The 24,388-nt window shown below is 38.4% G+C and overlaps 1 protein-coding gene across 3 annotated transcripts in view; it reads right to left on the bottom strand.

Annotated features, from left to right (window-relative positions):
* Window positions 1-13,784: 13,784 nt before the first annotated feature.
* The window catches only part of LRRC8B (leucine rich repeat containing 8 VRAC subunit B), a 38,128-nt gene continuing 27,524 nt past the window's right edge, over window positions 13,785-24,388 (bottom strand). For all 3 annotated transcript variants that reach the window (XM_085068009.1, XM_085068008.1, XM_085068010.1), the window contains exons 2-5: window positions 19,930-19,984; window positions 19,008-19,107; window positions 16,173-18,331; window positions 13,785-15,200 (exon numbers count right to left, since the gene is read on the bottom strand). In XM_085068009.1, the coding sequence (XP_084924135.1) occupies window positions 14,928-15,200; window positions 16,173-18,305 (2,406 nt within the window). In that variant the 5' untranslated portion in view covers window positions 18,306-18,331; window positions 19,008-19,107; window positions 19,930-19,984 and the 3' untranslated portion in view covers window positions 13,785-14,927. The remainder of the gene's footprint in view (window positions 15,201-16,172; window positions 18,332-19,007; window positions 19,108-19,929; window positions 19,985-24,388) is intronic.

Genomic DNA, 24,388 nt, shown 5'->3' with positions numbered 1-24,388 from the left:
CACAGATTCAGGCCAACTCCACTTCCAGCAGCGGAAGTCGGTGTGGATCCTGCAGTGTGCTTTGTGCACATTCATCAGCCACTTAACATGGAATGCATCTGACCCCACTGCAATTATGTCGGCTATGTTCAGACTTGCCTCCATTTCAGTGCTCACAGGTAAAACAGGTTTTTTCCACTGTTGTTTTTTAGTCATGTATTTGCTCCTTGCACTTTACTAGTAATCAATTTGAATGTAACTATTGGAAAAACACCCCACCAAAAAAAATCTTTGGGATCACTTACAATTTCAACTCTGGCTACATCCCTCTGCTTCAGTAGGGAGGGGAACAGCCCCCCACTGAATGTACACTGCATGTCCTGCACTGCAGTGTTTGGGAAGACTGTTTGGAATAGGGTGCTGTGATGAGGGGGCATAAATAACAGCAAACTGTAGTCTGCACTAATTGTCAGTCCAATGTCCTGCCTATTCTGGCCTCACACACTCAGCATGCACCTGATATTTTCATTTTTACTCTCCCCTTCCCTTGGTTGTCAGTGGTTGGGTCTCCACTGGGACCACACCAAATTCAGCAAAGTCAGTGACTCACATTTAAAAGTCTCGATCGTTATTTCTAGAAGTGCTTTTGTATCCTCCAAGCTCTGGCAGAGAGCCATTCACACAGGTGAAAGATGATAGTCTGAGGGTTCCAATCTTCCCTTCACAGAACTGGAAGTGTTTCTGGTGGGTGTGATTTGCAGAGCTGACCAAGCAGTCCAGGCTGCATTGCCAGAACTTTCTATCAGTATGAACAACCATCACACTAGAGCATTCAGAATTAAGGCTGCGTGTATTTCCATATACATATGCTTACATAAAACAAGCCTGCAGCTGAGATAAGAGATAGAGTTGTTTACTATAGCACAAATGTAAGGGGATGAAACCTCCATGCAAGCTGTTTTGGTCTAGCTGTTGGTTGAAATGTATGTGTCACACTGACTCTTCCTTCCGCAAGAGGCTGATTACATAGTTACACGTGAGACATTTAAGACTCAAATGATGCTTCAAACAACTTCCCCTTTTGACTGGTTAATCATAATTTAAGAAACAGAACTGTGCATTTTTCTTTGCCTGGCTTCATCTGCTGTATTGCGGTTTTAGAACACTGTATATGACAAACCTTCCAGGAATCTCAAACACAAATGGAAGTACCACTGAATCACTTGAAGCAGCTGAAAAACACCATCAGTGAGGCCACACAACTGTGTGGAATGTGATGAATTTCCAGGAATAGGATTGTTTCCTGGAGGTTATTGTGTAAAATACAAGAATAAAGAAGGAACAAAGGTAATGCTGACAGTCTGTGCACCACTAGGCTATTTTAGTTCATGAAAAGAAGGATGAAGAAAATAGACATGCTCTAAGACCTTTGTTTGGCTAACAGGAAGCCTACATGTCAAGAGCAGACTCTGAAACAAAGCAGTACAAAATTATCTCACCATAAAATTTAACTTATCCATGATTTTATCTTACAAAACCAAATCCACTTTTAGCTTGGAGTGCTAATGAAGAGGTTAAGAGCTCTCTGTCCATGCTTCCTTCCAGCAGTAATAAAAGAATGACTAGATAAAAGACCATAATTATATAGAAAGAGGTGAAGTCTGAAGTTTTGAGGAGAAAGGAGAACAGTGTATTTGGGGCATACAAGCAACAGGAAATCTGACCATTCATTTTCATTAAGGAATCAGTTCTGCTAACTAGGACTTACTTTGAAGCAGAGGTTAAGCAGAGCACTTTTAAAGGAAAGTACCACATAGCATGTGCAAAAATTGAGCCTCTGTATGTAATGAAAGCAATCCTTCCAGGAGAGCCTTTTGCTCTTTTCCTTCAGAGAGCCTCTGCTCCAACATGCTGGAAGATGTCTTACTAAAAAATAAGTGGACTCTTACAAGTACAAAATCTGGTATGGTTTCAACTCTGGAAGTGTTTGCTTCTCAGTTTTATCAAGCAGATCGTAGGTCTTGATACTGGTTATTAGTGAGCAAACTCTGCAGCTTCTACTAAGACATCAGGTATCAAACTCAAGTGACGTTGGAGTTACTGTTCAGTGTTTTTTTCCTGTTTCAGGTGGTACTTGAATGTACAAAGATGCTTGGATGGAACACAAAACCAACGTGTAGTCCTTCATGAAACAGGTTTTCAAATGCTCTCATATTTCTCTTACTTATTTACTTTTTGGTCCTGCAAAGAGAGAGATGCAGGAATAAAAAAACCCCACTTATGTGCATCCAAGGAAAAGCAACTAGCCACAGGCAGTCTATCAAAGTTTAAAGAACAAGAATATGATACTGTAGTTACTCTTCTCATCCACTTATTGCAAAGAACAGCCTGTATCCATCCAGCTTAACTCCCTTATTGCCACCAACGGAGCTCCACCCAAACTGCCAGCTGGATGCAATCATTGGCCTCTGTGCCGCAGGGTGTGGCAGGGAAGGGCGCTGACCAGCCCGGAGCTGTGCCATGGATGCATCACAATGTGCAGGATGAATGGAGAGCATGCTACTGTCTGGGCCTGTGCCCAGCGCTGCTTTAGCTTACCCATGCAGACATTTCTGTTCAGCTGCAGAAATATCGGCACATACGCAGGGAGGGGAAGAGGGAGGAGAGGGCAGCAGAGCCACCTCCCTCAGCAGTACCATCAGCTTGTGCCAGCTCATGCTATTCATGGAATTTCAGCTCAGCCCTGACAACAGCACTGTATGCCAGATAGACCTCCTCCAGGCTTACACTGGGAAAACACGCAGCAGTGCCAGCCTACCAAACGTGATACAACAGCTTTGAACAGAGGACAGGAACAGAAATTTTTTGCCCTGCGCCTATATTTTGCCATTACCCCCACAGCATCTCACTAGTGTGGCCTTTAATCTGTGCATTGCAGTATGACTGCCCCACATAAACACAGCACCACTGTGCAGAGATACTTTAGCTAGGCCAGAGGAGCTGGGAGAGCTGCCTGGCACAGCCCACAGGCTTTGCTTATAGCCCAGAAACAGTCAAGCTGCATTAGCTGAAAAGGAAGACAGCAATGCAGGCAGCCCAGCCAGAATGGAGAGCAGTCTGCATTCCCTGTCCTGACACATCTCTTAACAACAATTAAGAGAAATCCTACAGAATCAAAACAGTTGTAAATAAGTGTTTCAGTTTGTTTTTCTTCCAGTCTAACAAATAAATTTATGCTACTGGCTGAAATCCTGTGAATTTTAGAAAAACATAATGTCATTATGAAAAACCAGAAAGACAGGAAATGATGAGCAGCTTTCCAGCAGAAGCAACTGCAACAATGAAAACCCTGATTAGTTAAAGCCTTGGTAATTACAGCCAGGATCACCCAGACAATCTTGTTTTGTGCCTTTGGATAGGTCTGTCTTCCTTTCCTCTCTCCCATCTTCACTGTTCCTCAGACATTGCAGATAAAATTAAAAGGTGAAAGGAGATTTGGAATATATAGATGCACACTTGAAACTCTGGTCCATACTCTCATTAAAAGTATTGCTTTCTTCACCTCTTTCAAAGTTCATTAAATGTGGAGTGGATGGATTGACCCAGAGGTTACCGCATTTGTAGTAACAAATATGGTTTCTGCAGAATTCTTAGGAGGAAGACTATTTACATCATCTTCCCAGAGGTAATTAGGTAAAGCATAAACATTAATGATGCAACCTCTGTCATTCCTCTAGTAAATACTGAATGTGCTGGTTGACTTTAAATATAACAAAAGAAGCCTCAGATAAACAGTTCCTTCAAGTTGAATGAAAAGAGGTAACTGGCTACCTAGGAGAGGAAGATAGTGTTTCCAAGTGTTCCAGCCAAGAAAAAGCCTCAAAGATTAAGTTAAAACACCAGAAAATCTGTAAAAGGGAGGTCACTTTTAAATAACTCAAGTATGAGGAAATCTTTAGGGACACTGATCTGTAGACCAGGCTTCATTCCTTCAGCTGCTTATGAAATGATGCAGTATTAGACTTTTCCTCCCTGGTTTGAGTTTTCTCGACTTCCACCCTGTTATGAAACAGTTTGTCAGACTTCAGACTAACTGGATGCTTCTCCAAGCTGGAAACAGCAAAAATCATCTTCAAGTAGAAATGGAAAGATAATACCTGTGTGTTTTGAAAATCCTGGGGATCCCCAAGAGTCCTGAGGCTGATGAAGCACATGTTGTACTGACAGCAGCCCCTGGCTACACACATTAGCTGGGAGACCGACAACTCTGACACAGCAATGGCTTCAGACAAGTTTTATTGTTCTATCCTTCGGCTTTGCCACTGTTCCCCAAGGCACTCACCAAAAGCTGCCTCAGGCACAGAAAGGCAAAGGCCTTCAGATTTATTATTTTCTCCCTCCTGGTACCCGTAAAAAGCGCAGAGTGAGAAACTACTGTCTCTTGTCTTTCATCTTTTGTCCTAACCTTAGACAGTGGCAGGATCAGGAACATGCCATCATGAACATTCAAAGCATTTGGAGTATGTTCTGCTACAAGCAAGTGACCATCCTATAATGATGTGGTAGTTGGTGCTCCAGCTGGAGAAGGTGATGTTGACCTCTAGTGACTAGTCTGGGGATACCTGGTGGCATGACCACAGTGAAACGTTTCTGGGAACAGCCAGCCAACAATTTCACTGAAGCTGGCACATGAGAACAGTTGCCTTTCTCACAGAAGTGAGCAGTTACACATCCCTTTCATGGAACAGAAACACCCAGCTGAAACAAAGACCCCAAAAAGCTGCTATATATGCTCAATTATGGATGCAGAAAGATTTAACTAGAGGACAACTGCACAGTGGCTGCAAACTCAAGAGAGAAAATGCACCCAGAGTGAAAGGACTGAACAAAGCAGCCCATGGAGACAGATATCACGGTATAATCCAGGAGAAAATCAGAGGGTGAGGAATCAGTTACAAAAGGACCTGAGTTGAAAGCAATATACTAAATAGATTTCTCAAAACACATAAATGAAGCAAAAGGATATAACTGTGATTCATTGCAAATAAGCAAAACAGCAGAGAAAGAACCCAACCAGCCCACAATCTATTTCTTTGCTGACACAACTCAATAGACACAATATTTTGCCAGATTATTAGTAATGGAAAATATTGTTAGATATTTAAATACTTACCATCAGCAAGTTACATATTTGAATTTTAAATCTTATTCTACATAATGAAAACATTTCTTCAATTACATTTGAACATCATGTAGAGTATGTCATATTGCACATTCATAGAATAAAACCAGAAGACAACACATGTTGCCCTAGGAAGTTACTCAGAATTTATCCACAGATTCAAAATAAGTGTTTTATTTTTCCACTTATTCAAAAGAAATGAAGAAAAAACACTTCCCAGCAGAGCCACTCAAGATACCTGAAGAAAATAACATTCAAGAAAAGGTTAAATAACAAAAATTGCTTGAAGATTGGGAACGAGTACATTTCAACCTAGTGACACAGCCTAAGTGACTGTAGTGCCCCATGCAGACAGAGATGCAAGCAAAAGGGAAATTTGGTGAGCAGAGCATGCTTCCAGGTAACTCTTCTGACATGGATTGGAAGTGGGAGATGAACAGAATTTCTATTCCCTCCAGAACTAAACTGTTTCTCAATGGAAAAGGGCTCTCATTTCCTGATACATTTTCCATTTAATACAGGTATTGTAATAGTAACATCCATCTTAATAACCCATCTTATTTCTCAGCTTGGACTGATAAGCGTCAAAACTGGGCAGACACACTGACAGCAAAAAGTAAACTGAAAGTGCATCTTTTGCATTCTAATCCATACATTAAAATAAGGAATTTCTTAGTGTTTTGCTGTTTGGGTAGTGCATTTGCTTTGCACACAGTGAGGATAAACTGGTACTGCTGCCCCCCATAAGCTTTCCATTCCTGGTTTCTTGTGTATTGCTCCATACTGCAGAGACTGAAACTCAAGGGTGTGTTTAAAGTGAAACCTCAAGGAGCTTAACTTGTAATTAGTATTTAATTCATTTAAATACTTTTTTCAAACGGTCTTTGCAAAGCGGATGTCAGTCTGACAGATGACCTGGAGCCCAGTAACAGCTCCAGGCAGTCAGGCAATAGCGCCGTCAGGGGGAGATGGACGGAACAATTGCCGGAGGTGGTGGAAAGTATGAGAATGCAGTAGAAATACCTTATGCAAGTTCTTGGAGCAGTTAAAAACTGATATAAATTGATATCAATAGGAGATCTTAAAAAAACCCAAAACCAACCAACCAAACAAAAACCACCAAAACCAAACACACAAAATCAAATGAAAAAAATAATTAAAAAAACCAACCCAAACAAAACAAAACAAACAAACAAAAAAACCAAATTACAAAACAAACTGCAGAGCTTTACAAATGCTCACTTTAGCTTCCTGGGCAATAGCTGACCATTTCTGAACACTTAGCCCATAGCTTAATTTTTGAATCTTTAATTATCATACACACATACCTTTTACATTTGCGTAACTGTCCGTAAAGGACTGCAGTCCTTTTGTTAGCGTTCCTCAGCACATATTCTCTGGAGATGATCTCAGGACATTATCATTTTGGGAGGGAAAGGCAAAGACATGATTTGACAAATATGTCAGGTCTTCAGTTGCACAGGATGAATTTTCCATGCTTTACCGGCAATCTGATTTAGCATCAGTATATTGAGCTTACACTAAAAAAGCTCCCTGATTTTTTCGCATATTACTTTGACTGAGAAAAAGTTCAGGTAAATACTACTCCCTCCCCACTCACCTATGAACTTAACTGCCAAAGGAGCCACTGACTTTATAAAGATGGCAAAAATACAGCTGTTAGCTAAACAAATGCTAAGGATGCAAGGAGAAATGCTGGTAAGAGGAGAGACTCAGACCTACAACCAAAGCTTACCCTTCCAAACAGTATTTTTCCAGTACTCTTTGCCAGCTCAATTCTTTCAACATACAGCAGGGACAGCCTATAGAATTACTGAGTTTGCATCCCAATCTGTTTCTTACTCCATGTTTTATAGTTGGATATGGCCTCTATGTAGGTCACACATCTATTTACAGATGATCAAAAGTGGCACAGCCACTGAAATAATCAGCCCTACTGTGTCCTTCCCAGCTCTTTCTCTCATGCCAGCACAAGCCTGAATTTTCCTACATACCAGGCTGTAATTTTGTCATCAGTTGGACCCTAAGGGGAAGGCAGCAACCACAGTGATTTAGCATCTCCCTGACCTCAATACAGAAACTGAAGGAATGTTTACCTAGACACACAGGAGATAATTCTGTCATCTAGAAGCTTTATGGGGATCCTTTGCCCTGTGGAATTATTACTATGATTAAAACTTACTTAGGAGTGGGCTATTAATGAAAAAAGCAGTTGAAATTAGCAGGCACACAGTTAAAGACAAACTTCTGAAAAATGCAAGAGGATTTTGCAACTTAATGGAGCTCAAAGCCTTATTAACTATAGCAGATTTTTGCAGCACAGCTTTGTTATTTTCCTTAAAAAAACCCAAAAAAACCCCAAAAACCAAACCAGCCCAAAAGAGAACAAAACAGCAGCTTTTTTTTTCAGGGAAAAAAAATTCCTAAACCTCGACTTGTACTCTGCTCCACTTCTGGTTTGAGTCTGCAGCGTCCTGGAGCAATACTCCAAGGAAGCAAATGACAGAGATCTGAACTGATGAGGCCTGAAGTCTTAAAAGACAAGTTTTCATGCACTATTTGCTACTTCACTGCTGACTCAAGAACATTCAGCTCATGTGCATATCCCACTTCCCCATCTGCTTACTGCTTCAGCGTCTCTCTGACAGTTGTGCATTTCCAGTACAAACATCTTTGATATATTAAGAACTAAGTGCAGGGCAGCATAAAACATGCAGCACTTTTCATCAAGGTATCAGAAACACTACTCTATTGACTATTAATCTTTATTTGTGAGCTTAACTTATTAAAAGCCTCCATTTTAACATAATAAATAATGTAACTATGTATGGGAGCCTCCTGCAACCTGAAACATTACATACAATTTCAGTCTCCTTTGCTATGGAATATGAGGCTCTGTTTATATCTTGGTGGATCTGTGTAAATCTATGGCAATGAAAATCAATCCATCTTTATAAGGTGCTAGCATTCTTAAATCCAGAAAAACAGGCAGCTATAGCTGAAAGCAAGACTGAGTAAATTTAAAACTTTGTACCTTAGTTTATCAGTTTTTTTCTGAAGCAATGCAGGAAAGAATATGTTATCAGTTCATACTGTTTAGTGGATTTATTTCTCAAGCCAGCAAAACCACACAGACTTGGCATAAAAACAGATTTAAATCAAGTCAGAGTCATATGTACTTGCCTTTGACATTGTTGCTTGTTTCTAGCCATATTTTATACCAGAAAACTTATCTATTTCCTTTTCATGCATATGTTATAATTTATATTCACAGAACTGAAAGAAAACAAATCATTGTTTTACAAGATTGTTTTATCAAGACATCTTTAAGAATAGAAAGGGTTATTTGGAATGGTATGAATACCCTGAACTTCCACTGGCTTTGAGCTTAGTCAAGCACATTCACTACGCAGTTACTCAAAAACTCAGCACCTTACAGAATCAGTGCCCTGCACAGCCCTCAAGTTACTTCAGCAGTTTTCTTTAATGAGACAGACTGCTTTGAAGGAAAAACTAGCAGTAGCTCTCATCAGCCAGATGAAGGAACTGATTCAGGAGGAAAATGACTTGCTCTACAACAGCTGGACTAGCTCCTGCTTCTAGCTTTTCTCCCCTCTTCAGTCTTCCATCCCCACCCCAGGAGTGGCTCTGTTACTTTGACACAGCCACTTTGTCTACCTCATAGAAAGCAATGCCAGCTTTGGGTCGCCTTAACACACCCTGAAATACAATGATTCAGCAATGGCTGCTGGAGAACCAGAATCATCCCTAAGTAGCAGAAAACCTTCTCCAGAGCACAGAAACTGCTATCTGGGCTTCATAATAGAGCACTAACGTAGATAAAACATAAGCAACCCGAGGAAAACTGATAGTGTTAGGGATTACTGAGCCCATATATTCACCAGTAATCATGGGATAGACATCATGAAATTGAGATTATTTTCCCTTCTATTTCTAAGTTTTCAGGCAACCATTACAGCCACAGCAGCTGAGCATTATCTGTGATCTGATAACAGTTCAAGACATGCTATTTATTAACTCTTGAAGAGTTTTTTTAGATCTTTACACTTCCCACTTACTAATATTTTATTTTAGATAAACATATTTACTATATTACTGTGTCCTAAGCCTGTTTAATACCAGATCTGGATTAATATCTATGTATGTGCATATATGTAGCTATGCAGCTATTATAATCCATGTAAAGAAGTCACAGTCATTTGGTTGTACCAATGTACTATAATAAAAAAAACCACCCCAAACAAAACCGAAGAGGCAGCCAAGGATAATTACTTTGCAAGCAAATATGAAGTTGCACCCTAAGCAGTTATCATAAGGGGAGGTACTGATCTTGTCCTGTTCTACTGACTTTGGTACTTGCCAGACTGTACCAGATTAATTCAGCTTGTTGAACCAGCAGAAAAATACTACTATAAAGTGTTTTGCCATTGAATCAGCTTGGCATAAGGTCCAGCAAAAGTCGAAACAATGGCTAGACCTGAGGGCCAAAGCACAGGGGTCAGAGGATGGAGACATCCCCTATGATGATGTATATCTTCAGCTATAATGAACAACATCACTACAAAAAAAATCCCACCCAACTGTTTAATGCACAATCTTATGCATTTTTGCTACTGAGAAAGGCTGATTTCAAACCACTATTCACTATTTACTTGCAGGTTAGCTATGCTTGCAATGAAGAGTAGAAAGGCACATTCTTTTTTCCCCTTGCCATCCATATAGTAAGCCTGAACCCTGACTTGGAGATTTTCAGGTTGCATTGTCAGGAAGATTGCAGTGACTGGCTTTTCTACATACCTCCTGTTACAGTTTTCATCCCTCCACACTTTCCAAATACTTGCTTTGCAACATCTTTTGACAAGAGTATTGGTTCTGCAATGCATAGATATGCAAGTATGACGGAGATGAAAAGAAAATAAATAACTTTTATTCAGTGTACTATAAGTAACATTTATAAACAGTAGCAGTAAATTTAGAAATAGCATTTTTATAAGAGGAAAAAAGCAACAGCAAGTAAAAAACGTACCTGTTTCACAGCAGGCCCACAAGCACTACAGACTGATATCTCCCTGTGTTAAGCACCACACTGCCAGAACTGCCTACAAGCAAGTTATACTTCCCAAGAGTCTTGCTGGGCTAAGCAGTAATAATGATCTCTCAGATCTCTCCTGTTACTTTGAGCAATTATTCCTCCCCCTAATCTCTGCAGGTAGACCCATTTTCATCCTCTATGCTCCACCTCTCCAAGTGTTAAATGCATACGACTTGCATATCCATACTACCCAAAAGCCTTTCAGCTGGCTCCTATGAAGCAGAGAGTACATTTGTACAAAATAACAACAGATTACTGGTTATTAGAAGTTGAACAAAGAGGGAATAGGTATTCACAGAAATGGATTAACATGAAGCAACAGGACAAGATGTAATGGCTCCTTTACTAAATACATTAGACTGTTTTAATGCCTAAACCCTTTCAAATGCCAGTCCAGCCCCAAAGTGGGTTGCTACTGCCCCCTCCATCACCTATGTGTCCTAGCAATAAAGGACTGGGATAAACTCGATCAATGCCAGGATGGAGACTTCTCCAGACACAGGAATTGCTGAAACACTGCTTTATCCTGCAAGCATATAAGACCATAGTATCACTACTTGCTTCTTCCAATCAACTGACTACTATTCCCCCTCCCTTGCCACAGCCTACATTACTTGCTGTCATGATGGAGCTGACAGCTACCCTGCAGTCTCTACATTCCCTCTAGGAAAAGCACTACCAAGCTTGCACGTTTGAGGGACTTGCCCATCCAACAAGGCCAAATAAAGTATGAGAGCTTGCTTATTCCTGATCTCCAGAAATACTCAAAGTTCTCCAAAATCCTTCCTAGAAGCAATCTATAGGATGATGTGCACTGCCTTCTGCTTTCAGGACTTGCAGCCATGTATTTGCTCCTACATTGTTCTCAATAATCCTGACATTTATTGGGGTAGAAAGGGAAGAGAGAAAGAGTTACTTATTAGAAATTATTACAGAATAAACCTCAAATCACATTCTTGAAGATGGAAAGGCAACATAACCAAGGAATTATGTTAAAATTATGAAAATCTACCCATTAAAAAAATTAAACTATTAGAAGACAGTAAGTTGTCATGCAAACAAAATAAATGAATTTGTAGGAGCACGAAGAAAAGGTTTTAGAAATCATCATCTACCTTATTTTACTAACACCTATCTCCTTGAAACAGGTAAGCTGCGTAATTTTTTATTTTTTCATTTCATCTCCAAGAAGAAAGGGCCACAGTTCTGTAAAACTTACTAGGAAGGTTCTTATTTTGAAAGACAAAAAGCTAGCACTTGAATATGTAACAGTACTTGCACATCTGGGTTTTTTCTTATCTTAAAACCATGGAGTCAAACCCAGTTCCCCAGAAAAAGCTATCATATATCATCTTGCATTTCAAGAGAAGTGAGATCTTTGAGGTAACACCATGTGCAATACTTGAAATACATTCATGATTTACCACAAGCAGCATTATTTATGGCAGTTTAGCCATACCACAGCTGTATGTGCCAAGCTGGGAAGAAAATCATTCCCAATCTGCTTCTCCCAGTACAATTCCAGTATGCATTTGATACTTACCCAGCTCATGAAAATTAAAGTGGGAGACTTGGACAAGGTTCTGTAGCAACAATTAAGATGGAAGTTTAGTTATAAATCAACACAAGAACTTCTCTCCTAGTCCCGAATATAAAAACTGAGTTGACATGGAGCATAATGTTAATTTCCCACTGGTGTTTATTATCGTCACACTTGCCTGTGGAAGACAGACCTGCTACCACACAGATACAGATAGCTGGAAGCAGACTTCTAAGCTTTGCATTAAATGCAACATCTTTCATGAAAAATAAAGAACAGTTCATAGAATTGTAATGCAAACAAAAATTTAATCTTTAAACAAAATGTTCATGATACGGAAGGTCACAATACAAAGTTCTTCAATGCAATACAACACAAACAAGTTGGAAAGCCTTTTTGATTGGAAATGATTATTTATACAAAGACTAGATGCCAACAATACTTATTGTACAAAGTTTGACAGTGGATTCATAAATCAATTCCCTGAAAATGCCCTCATTTTGAAGAAATAATGAATATTAAGGTAATGGCTGAAGTGGATTCAAGGAATTCAGTTGTATTTGTCTCCACCCTCAATTCTAAGCACTTGGATTAGGTTTCATGGTACAAAAGGGATAGCAAAGGCACACTGTGGTTTCAAAGCAAGGCTAGGGATTATAGCCTTTACACTTTCTGGCTTTTGTCTGGGTGCTTTTTAAACACCCAAACATGCAGTGAAAATAATCCAACCCTCCTGAGGGGATGCAGAGTGAACAAATTAAAGTCTGCAAAAAATGTAACCCATTTAGCCTATAAAACTATATTACTATTCTTATGCATTTCTGAGTGATTCCTCAAATCCTTTGAGGCTACCATGTTAGAAATGAAGTACCACTCTCCAAGTTATTTCTGTTACTTCCCTCTCAACAGAATTAGTGTAAAATGCACATATAAGATCACTATTTTCCTTCATCAGTTTGTTTGACTATGAAAAAGGACTGATGCATTCCTAGAAATTTGAAGCTATTGGCTAAGTCAGTTACTTGCTGATTTAACTTTTTCAACAAAGCTTTCCAATTTAGAAAAAAACTTTAAAGAAAATGCTCATTTCATCTGATATAAATTATTAGACTGCAAGTCTTGTGTCAAATTCTGGCATAAAGTGTTCTTTAATGTTATGAAGTCCAGACAGGCCTATTGCAATTATTAACACAAGTCTTGCCACAGGGGTGTAAATCAATGCACTCTGGTTTAATCACAGGTACCACGACTAGCTCTGTTGGTGAACCACGTCAATTCCTATGGGACTGTTTTAAAACTCAAAATTAGTTGACAGAGTTTGGAGGAGTTATATATGGACACTATGAAACACTGTTCCAGCAGCACTGGTCTGCACACAAACACAGCTAACCAGTTTAAACAAAACATTTCTAGAACTACACAGTAAGCAATAGTTTTACCACATTTTGGTTCCCTGAGAAGAAAAGTGCTCTAACTACAAAGATCTTTGGAATGCCATCAGTACAGTGGATAAACATGCACCTCTTGCACTGCTCCTGCAAAGACATCTCCTCCTTTCATGTTGATCAGACTTGTTTGGGCATTTTCATTCAAAATAAACCCTACACTCTACAAAACTGGCAGTGGAACGGGAGCATGAGACAACTAAAAGTAGTCTTGTACTAAAACTAGTTTTATCTGTGATGATTTGTTATTACAAACTGGAGAGCAGTTTGTCAGCACACTTCTTGAACACAAAGTCATTAAGAGTACAGTTGACTTCATCTGTTTAACCCATAATTGAGATTGGTTTTTGAAAACTTCTTGTATTATATTAAAGTTTTAAAGTATGTTTTTGGAAAGCATGCTAACCTCTTCTTTCCCCAGGGGCATAACATAGGTTTTTAGCGAACATGATAAACATGAGAATTAAGATTTCACATACAATAAAACAGCGCACAGCAGAAGAATGAAGTCAGGAAACATTTTATTTCCATCCAGTTTTGCAAGTATTAAGGATGGCATAAGAGTTTATCCCAGCACTATGATTTATGAAATTATTACATCCCTAGAAGAGGCAAAGCTTATAATGCTTCCTGTCTTTTCCTCCCAAGTGCTTATAAGCTGTGTGATGATTTAGTTTGTTTTATTTGTGTCTTTCTGTCCCTATCTAATACAAACCTTAAACCTCCTTCATCCTCTCCCCAAGAAATGGGTGTGGAGAAGCTTCACTGAGGCAGTCAGTAATGAGAAGTTACAAAAATATTAATCAGCAACATACACTACACTAACACCTGGGATGCTCACAACATACAGAAGACAATTTTGCAACTATATTGTGTTGCTTGCCATAATTTCTGAAGATCAGTAATGTAAGATTGGTTCTCTAGGACATGCGCACAACAATTACTTCAGATTCTTCTGATTCATCCCAATTTCTAGGCAACAATTAATTTTGTGTTTACTATTTTTAAGACAAAATGCTGAAACCAGTTCTAGGTATTTAATAGCAAGATTCAAATGGCATCTTCCACAATTATAGAATTAATGCTTAGTATTTGTCAAAAGCTTTTAAAAATTAAGTTATGTTGAAAAATTACTTTCAGTATACCCCATGCAATTAAACTGCTCAAATAGTTTGAACTCTTAATTTAATACATCCTAAATTAGAGAAGAGTTCATATTTAGAAACTAATTCCAGAGAGTTCCTAGACCTCATATGGCAGGAGATTAAACTGTTCAAAATCATCACTACCAACACAAAAAATTCTCATAGCAAAAAAGTATATACACTCTCACTATAGCCAGGCTATCACCTCCTCCATTTCAATTCTACCATAAACATTTAGGTGAATTATTTCAATCAGTAGAACCTAGCCAACAACTCATGCTCCAAAATTTTCAAACATGTTTACCTGTAAAAGGCTGCATGTTTTCTTTGAATCTAAATAAATTTTTCTTTCCCAATACAAGCAACTCAGTTCAATGCAATTAAGTTTAAGACTGATGTGTAAGTTGCTCTCTCTCCTTCACTCCTCTCTACTTAAACATATTTTTAGAAAGACATTAAGCAAGGCTTGTAGAATGCAATGATGCAGAATTTCATTTTAAACTTAGGACTTATCTGAGCATGCCTGCAAGCGCTCTCTTACACGAGGTGGAAGTGTTTTCAACAACCTTTCTTCCACAATTAGATTATTTCGCTTTAAGAACTGACATTCTTCCAGTTCAGCAGGAAGTGATTCAAGATAGTTTCCAATGAGCTCTAACTGAACAAGATTCAGTAGCTGACCCACAAAAGGGGACAAATTCATCAGACTGTTATTTCCCAGAAGAAGATATTGCAGCTTTTTGCACTGAAATAATCCATCAGGCAGCATTTCAATCTAGAAAAAGGAAAGAGAAGAACAAAAATAAAGTGCATTAGAAGTTGTTAGCCTATGTGCAGCTGCATATTTTGACATTTCACATTTTTATTTTAGGGTACAAAAACCTCTTAGTTTATGAAAGGAAAAGAGGGACTTTTCCTTTATCATTATGTGATCAAGTGCTTGAGAGCACGACAATGGTTTTATTATACCAGTTTTGTTACAAAGCTGCTTAGCTCCTGGCACAAGTCAAGCATGGAAGGGGGAGCACATCCATAGGTGCATGCAGAAGTGCATGCAGACGTGTGCAGGCAGCAGGGGAGAGGAAGAGCCTACAGTCTCCTAAGAATCACTTAATGAAGAACAAGCACAGATTGTGGAGAGACTCAGGATTAGTAGCGCCTGTGTCATGAAACCTGTGCAGTACAGTAGTCCTGGCACACTCTACGGACATGTAACATCCAAAACCAGTCTCCCCAATGAAAACAATGATAAACCTCAAAAGAAGTCACAAGCCTGAGTCCCACATTAACAAGCCAGACAGTTTAGTACCGCTGATGAGGTTACCAACCATAATATTTCCCTCTTCCCAATCATACACCTGAGCTGCTCATCAAGCAGCTGTTAATTCACTTTAGCTTTTAGTTTGACATTTTAAGGTAAAAATTAAACACTGTTCACTTCCATTAAAACACTACATGGGATAGACAGCTGCAGGGAAAGGGAAGACATGTTTATCCAGCCATGCTAACCTATACTATCTCTGGGTCAAAGCCCTTAAGCTGCTACAGACCAGGATAGTACTTATTCAGTATAATGTGAGCTTTGCTGATTCCAAAGCTTTAGTAATTAAACAAGCACCACCCCTTTTTTCTGGATTTACTTTAATCTTGAACACCACAAAAGCACTTCAAAGTAGAGGCTGTTACAGAAGAAATAGTAGGTTAAGCCTATTTTTTTTTTTTAGTAGCAATTCAAAGTTCTACTTACATGGTTTTTTGTCAAAGCCAAGTACTGCAGATTGGACAGATAACCAATTTCTTCGGGGATGGAGGTTAGCTTATTATAGCTAAGATCCAAATAGTGTAATTTTCTACAAAGAAATAGCTGCAATGGAACATGTTTAATATTATTATAATTTAGGTACAACTGTTCCAGGTTTGATAATGCACCAATCTGCACTGGAACATATGAAATACTGTTGTGCCACAATTTTAAGCAAGAAAGATTCTTAAGATGTTGGAAACTAATAATTTCTTCCACTGTTCTGAGATTATTTTCTTTTAAGTCAATTTCATGCAAATTGTTTAGGGTAAAAATGGAATGGGGAATGCGCTCTAAATCACAGCAGATTAATTCCAGGGTTCTCAGGTTTACCAGCTTCTTCAGATTATTTAGCACTATCAGTTTATTTCCCTCATTGTTTACAGACAAGTGTTGTAAAGAAGGCAGAAGATCTGTAATCACTTGAGGTATACGGGAAAGGTTGTTTTTTAAGTGAATTGATCTCAGATTTTTTAGCCCCTGAAAGCCATCATTGTATATGGAGTTGTGATGATCTAGCATGAAATATCCTGATAAGCACAATTCTTGTAGGTTTTTTAGATGAAAGACCCAAAATGGAATTCTTCCCATCTCGCTAGATTTCAAACGCAAGGTTTTCAGATTTTCTTCTAGAAAGTTCACTGCTGGATAATCCATCGTTAGTGATGAGTGATAAACATTGAGTTCTTTGAGATTGACAAGTTGGGTCACAGCTGAAGGAAGTTTGGCTTCAGGAATAAGTTCCAAGCTTAGGACTTCTATTTCTGTCAGTTCAAAGACACTGTCTGGAAGACCATTTAACATGAAAAGGTGAAGCTCAGTCTTCTCTTGGGAATTTCTTACTAGTTTATTTTTCAGTTTTTCCACTGACCATTCATTGTTAAGATTTATCTGTTTGAGTTCGTTTTCACTCAAATCAGACAGGAATATTGAGAATCGTTGGGAATAAAGAGGATCATACTGATCTGCCAAGTGAAGGATAAATGCAAAGTCATTCTTTACATCAGGTATATCAGTGTAATTACTTTTCTCTCTCAACTTCTCAAAAGAGTATTGCTTAAGTGAACTTCTTAACATCCACCACAAACTGTAAGTACAAGTTAATCCATAGAAGATCACTAAAACAACATAAAACGAAGCCAAAACTTTAAAAATTTCTGCTAGCGAATAAACACACTGGTACCTTTTGTAGCCGGTAAAGGCTTGGACATTAACTACACAATCAATTTCAAGTGTAATAAATGATAAATAGTAGGGGACATAAATTACTATTATGACAACGACAAAGACTTTCACTATAATCTGTTTCATATACACTGTGTATACGACATCCTTTTCTTCAGCATGTACTCTGAATTTCTTCACTTTTTCAAATATAGCTTTAGCTTGTTCCCCTTCCTTTTTGTCAAGAACACTTGAATTTTCTCTTCCAGTTGTTTCCAAGCCAGGTTGTGAATATGGCAGTGACTGTCTGCTGGCCCCTATGTCTCCTGAACACTGAGGTGAAGAAATCACTGTTTTTGATTTGGCTATCGGCAACTTCCTCGCAGACTGCTCAGCGACTGTTTCTGAGAGGGCACGTGTTGTCCACGGAGAGTCAAAACACTTCTGCAGAACAGCTACAAAGTGCTCAAGCCTGGAATTTGTACTAGGATAGTAAAGCCAGAAATTACTGCAAGCTGCAAAAATAAAGGTATGCAAAAGCACTAGGTATGGAAAAAATTTGGCAAACCAGTGAAGCTGTCGCTCATAACATACTGCATCAATGTAGGAGTACTGCTGCCGATGGAGATAATTCTGGATTTTAAGCGGGATGATTATTGGTGCTGTCGAGCTAGCTGACATGTTAAGGTTGGCTTTAACTAAATCCCAAGGCACAGCACAATGATTGTCAAATTCTAGCTTGCAAGGAAGACAACACAATACTCTGGTTTGAGTAAGCTGGAGAGCCCCAGCGAGCACAGCAACTAGCAGCATTATCATGGTGAGGTAATACCAGAAGACATCCCACCATGGTTTTAGTATGTGGTAGGATGACTGGGCATCTGCTAAGCATTTGAGTTCTGTTAGCGTGATCATGACTTTCACCTGTGAGAGAACAGCAGCTGGTAGAAGAAAAAAGAAAACAAAATACATTCTTAGAGAATTGTTAAAAACAATTTGTCTCACCATTAAATACTTGAAGCTTATTACTATTTTCACAGTTTTAAATAAATATAACATGTGGCCTGGACCCCAGAGCGTAGCAAAAGGATACAAGAACTTCTGGGACCTGACCCCAGCTATCACCTCATGGAGTTATTTTAAGGAAAGGTACTTGGAATGCAAAGCCTTGAAGAGTGAAACTAGCATGAGAGATTAGGAGAAGGTATATTTTAACCAAACATTTGGGTACTGCTCCAGTAGAAGCAACAAACAGGTATAACTTAAAGAAGTGGTTAATGTATAATTAGCAATCCTTCACTACCATCATAAACTTACATAAGTGATTTATTTATGAAGAATTCCAAAATCAGAGTGATACATTAACATGATGGCTTTTGTAATTTAGAACTTTCTACCAGATTAAATAATTCTACCCAATTAAAAATGTAAAAATTCCCAAAAAGCCATTTTGTATTAGATATTCTTATAGATAATTCCCCATCTTCTCCCATCAAGGGAATTAAGCATATTGGCAGAAATAAAATTAAGGTAACACAACTTATTGCTTAATATTGTTATATATATACATATATGACACATTTAACTCCCAGAAGCAGAGGTTTGATTCATACTTACTTTACTAATTAAAGAGAATAAAATACACAACACTGCTCAGTCAGGAGGTCTACACCGTTTAAAATTCCTTGGACATGCCATCTTTACATTTGTCTTCATTCTGGATGGAGAAAACATTGAATATTCTTATTTTTAATGGCTTAACCCAAATAAAGAGCAAACATTTCAGCTTTCATTATAACTGCTGCCTCATTGTGGATCCATTAAGCTCTGCACTGCTACAGCTACATGACATGGAACAGTACATACTCATACATGGTCATGCAGAATATGAAGTCAAAGTTTTGCAGTCCCATCAACACAAAAATCCCCAAACACCCAGGGAAACTGCCTACAGCTAGCCCTATTTCAACGAGGAAGTAGGTTTTTTCCCCAAATAACTACAAACTTGTTAGTTGGGAAAATGACCCCTGCCTGGCTACACCCTCCTTTCAGGCAGTTGCAGAGGCTGATAATTCCCCCTGAGCCTCCTTTGCTCCAGGCTGAGCTCCCCCAGCTCCCTCAGCCCCTTCTCACAGAACTTGTGCTTCCAGACCCTTCATCAGCTCTGTTGCCCTTCTCTAGCACTTCAATCTCTTTCATATTATGAGGGGCCCAGAACTGGACACAGCACTCAAGGCATGGCCTCACCAGTGGCTGGTACAGGAGAACAACCACTGTCCTGGTCCCACTGGCCACACTATTGCTGATACAGGCCAGGATGCCATTGGCCTTCTTGGCCACCTGGGCACATGCTGGCCCTTGTTTATAATATATTGGTACTGTACATTTCAATTTTAAACACAGCTGACAAACTGTTATAAAAAGTCAAACAAGAGCTGAACCTTTTTCTTACTCCACATTCAAGTGGAAAGAATGACTGAAAATAAATTAACCCTCCTTGCACTGACAGAGCTATTTATAATACAATGTAAAAGCTTACCAGGCCCACCCAAAGGAAAGCAGCTAAAGAAGGACTGGATGGTTATAAAACACTCCTGGAAGAAAAATAAATTGTCATCAGATTATGAAATATTTGGACTCCAAAACCTGTGAGTATTAGAACAGTCATTACTCCTTCCATATTTTAAAGAGCCAACATTATGAGTAAAAGATCTAGGGATCTACAGGATGCCACCCCTTCAAATTATTTACTTGTTCAACATCTGAAAGTTGCTGTTCCTAAAGTAGAGATAAAATAATGGCCTCTTTCATTGTCCCCTTTCTAAGCACTAAAAACCATTCAAGCTCAATGGTTTTCGTATTTACACAAAGTTACAGGTTCTGCAGCTGAGATGCTATACACAGCTGACAAATAGCAATTTCTTCAATCACTCCACCTCAACTTCATAAGCACATCTCAAATGCCTTTAAAATGAGTTCTTTTGGTATAACTCTTGTGGTTTGAATATAAATTTGTTGGTATAAAAGCACAAAGAGATACTAAACCCATTCAAATTAAGGCTTTCATTCTGCAAAGAATACTTGGATCACACCTTGACTCAAGCCAAACGTGCTTGATTTGAATGTAAACAGAAAAAAATAAACTTTTTTTTACTTCCAAGCTTAAATTAAAACCAGTCAATTCTTCTCACTTGAACTTTGTTATAAATATGAAAGATTTGTGACCTTTGTTAAAGTTGTGAAGAATGCACTAAGAGATTAATATATTGAATAATGCAACAAAGTAACATAGAGATTAAAATAGCAAATTTTGAATACAGAAAAACATTTGAAAAGTCAAAATTATCACTAAATTATCTGAGTTTAAAATAGTGTGAAAGGTCTAATGAGCATGCAGATGGGAGCAATTATTTTCCTGACAAACATGTAAACCTCATCAGGGACTTGGGGAGACACTAATGTTTTAATATGTTTCATTTAACTAAATGTTTTTAGAGTATTCTTGGGGAATAAAGCATATCTGTTCAGTACAAAGAACAAAATTCAGAGTAAAACAAAACAGTTAACACTCTTTGATAAAGTATCTTCCCAAAAGTTTAAAAAAGGAAAACAGAAGATGAAACTTAAGCCAATTCTGTGAAAAGCATACTGGTATATTTGAGAGTATGCATCACTCAGTACACCTTTTTCAACCAATGACACAATGCTAAAAAAAAAAAGTGGTTTGTTTTTGTACAGATTGAGAACTCAAGGTGAGACTGACCCATGTAACTTTGTGAGCTCTGTTTTCATAAAATGCTTTGTCACATCTCTGCCTTGCAATGGAAAACTGTTAGTCCCCACCATAGATTCTAGATAAAAGACTACATTCTTGCTGTAGTTTTACAACACATTCTAGCAGAAAACAAATATCACAATATTAAGTATTTAAATACTTCAAATCTGGTCTAGTGAATGGCTACCTTTTGAAGCTTTCCAATGAAGCATATGTATCCATTATAATTATATGTATATGAAATAAAGCTTCCCATTGAAGGAGTATACAATATATACAATTGTAATGTAAACATGTGAATTATTGATGATAATTTTGCTGAAGCTATTTTTTTTCAAATCCTATCTGTATGCCAAGAGTGACTAATCAAATGGAATAATGCTGAACTGTAATGGATTTGATAAACCTCAGCTCCAACAGCTTTTAACCCATATCAAAGCCATAAAAGCTTTTCAAAGTGGCCTAACTCAATTGGCAATCTTTCTTAGAAGAAAAGAGAATGAAGTTTAGCCCTAGGCAAAATGATGACTTCAGGAGAGTTACTCCAGACCAATACAGAGACACAGGCCAGAAAATAAAGTAATAAAGATCACTAATATCTAGGTAATTTTTAGTTACTTCAAGACTTATCAAATCTGGTCAACAGAAACATACCCAGAAAGTGAATAAAAGGCTCTCATTTTGAAAAGTATTATCTATAAGCATCAGACACCCACCACCACCCCCAGCTGCCAAAAGGCTACTTAGCATTGCATTACTCTGTCATTTGGTCATTGCTTACATAATTTTAGACACATTTAGTCAGGGATGGCTTTGCAGGAAAACAACTGCCTTACTTGTCCTCCCCAAAGGGTATTCAACTGGTGTTTCTGACACATTCATTCCATCAAAATAGATTTATACAATTAAAGCATGCCTTGACAGGTATTCCTGTGGCCCCTCTGTCTCCCTTTTTTTCCCTCCCCCTTAAAGAAACACAGCCACCAAATTTTCAGCCAGCCTCTTTAGACTCTTGCACTTGCTTCTCAACTTAGATAAGGAGATGCTGACATGCTAAATAATGTGTCTGTTTCATCAATTTTCTATCAAAAGTCATTCCTGAACTACAGTACCAACTTAGCTTCTAGCCAATTTAAATATATCACTTTTTCATCTCAAGTTTTGGATGGAAAATAAAGTTCAAAAACAAACTAAACATGTGATCAGCTTTGCTTCATAGGCAGTTTTGAGACTCCCCTATGAGATTCTCAGTACTGGCTTATGGTTTCACATGCACAGCCTGAACCTCCACTTGCAAACAAACGCTCATGGTAATTCCCAAAAGAAAAAAAAACCAAACCAAAAATCTTTACCCATACACACACTCATCACCCAAAAGAGATCTTTCCTGGCAAAAACTTCTATTGGCATGTTACTGCTTCCTTTCTCAAGCATTCTGTAAACAAACAGCAAGGTACTGAAGAGTCCTGGTGCGAGTGACTCCATAAAGGATGAAACTGCCATACTTATTCTTAGCAGAAGCATTTACATGATCTCCCTTTTTCACCTCTCCCTTTTTCAAGCAGTGATATATGGTCTTTCAGAATCTGTACTTTGGTCACCTGTGTGCATACTCAGATTCAGCTGTAGGACCTTTTTGATAGGGATAGTGGTTTTGAATCTGTATTCCACTGAATGCAGAACAACTCAAACAAGATTAGAGAAAGCTTCTTTCCAATTCCTTATGAAGATCACAGGTGACAATTAAACATGTATAAGTGAGTATCCTTCTGTATTTAAAACAAACCGGAAGACATTCCCACACTCTACAGTAACCAGCAAATTCCTCAAGCACTGGATCTTCAAGACTACACTATTCAAGTTTGCCATGTCAACCTTCCAAATAATCAAAGACCTAAAGTCCTTCCAAATACCCAGAAATTACAACTACAGATAATCTCAACCATATGTACATGGACTGACTAGAGGTCTTTGCCTTTCTTAAACACTCCTGCTCTCAAGACAACAGAACATAAGGTGTAGAACAGTAGTAGCAAAGTTTTATGCAGTTGAAGAATCAGTCCTTGTTCTCTAAAGAAGACTTATGTGAGTCTGTATTAGCCAAGTAATTTCTGGGACAAAAAAAAAGTAAATATAGTTTGAAATTTAATAAGTTAGGCTATGCTAACATTTTTACTTCACAAGGTTTACTCTTCTCTGCTACTGCTTCAGAGTTAACTGCAAAGCACATAAGTTGCTTAAAAAAAAAATAATCTTAAAATCAAGCAACTACTACCTTATTCTACCACTACCATATCTTCAGCAAGCTGAGGAAAACAGGAGTAGAACATGGCAAGTGTATTTCAGTTTCCTCAGCTACCTAAAAGCTTGAGCATTCCCAGGTTCAATACAAAAGGCCTTAGGCAGGAAAAAAACCAACTTAAAGGCAGTTTCATCTTTCTTTCTCTCTCTGGGACACTTTATGCAAGAAAAATTCTCTACAAAATCTAAAGTCTTTATAAAGTTGCAGTCCAGTCTAAATTGAAAATATGCTTTGCTGCAATTCGATTTGCTTTACAAGCACAAGACTTACTCTTTAAATCTGTGCAGGATTAGATATGATACATTATGCATTTCCATCCTATGCCTGCAGTACTCAAAAAAAGACCACTGTCTTCCTTGAGCCATATTAGTTTCTCATTAAATATCATTGTTATCCAAGTATTGAGCCTTTTCTCTATTCAAGGAATTGTGACTTAAGAAAGCAGACTAAAGGAGGGGGCTTTCTAGCATATGAAGGAGAATATACAGGGGATGGAGAGGAGGGGAGAAAATTGCATTGGAAATGTATCTGCCTCCTTAGGACAGAAGCACATAGTCCATTGGTGCTCAGCTAATGCTCATTCAAACCAGAGGAGGAGACAACTCTCTGCAGAGATGACTGCAGGCATGCCATGCTGTCAAATATTCCAGCCCAAAGGTGTCAAGAAAGATACCACAGATTACAGATTACACTCTCAAATGATACCTGGAAGAACAGGCCTCCCTTGTTGTTCCCCCATCTCCCAACCAGGTTTTAAAGTCAGTAACTCAGTTCTGAAGATGCTACAGTCCTTACTTCCAAGTTCCAAAGAAATCTTGGAGCAAGTTTGGAACATTAAACATTAAAAGTCTCCTTGGTTCTTCTATTTTTTCCTAAACAAGCAAGATGACACCAAAAGCAATCTCACCAGTCCCAGCCTGG

The sequence above is a fragment of the Lichenostomus cassidix genome, chromosome 8 (genome assembly GCF_008360975.1).
Source record: "Lichenostomus cassidix isolate B80296 chromosome 8, HeHo_3.0, whole genome shotgun sequence".
NCBI lineage: Eukaryota > Metazoa > Chordata > Aves > Passeriformes > Meliphagidae > Lichenostomus > Lichenostomus cassidix.
Note: the sequence above shows the minus strand (reverse complement) of the source record. Positions and strands in the feature narration are given on the sequence as shown.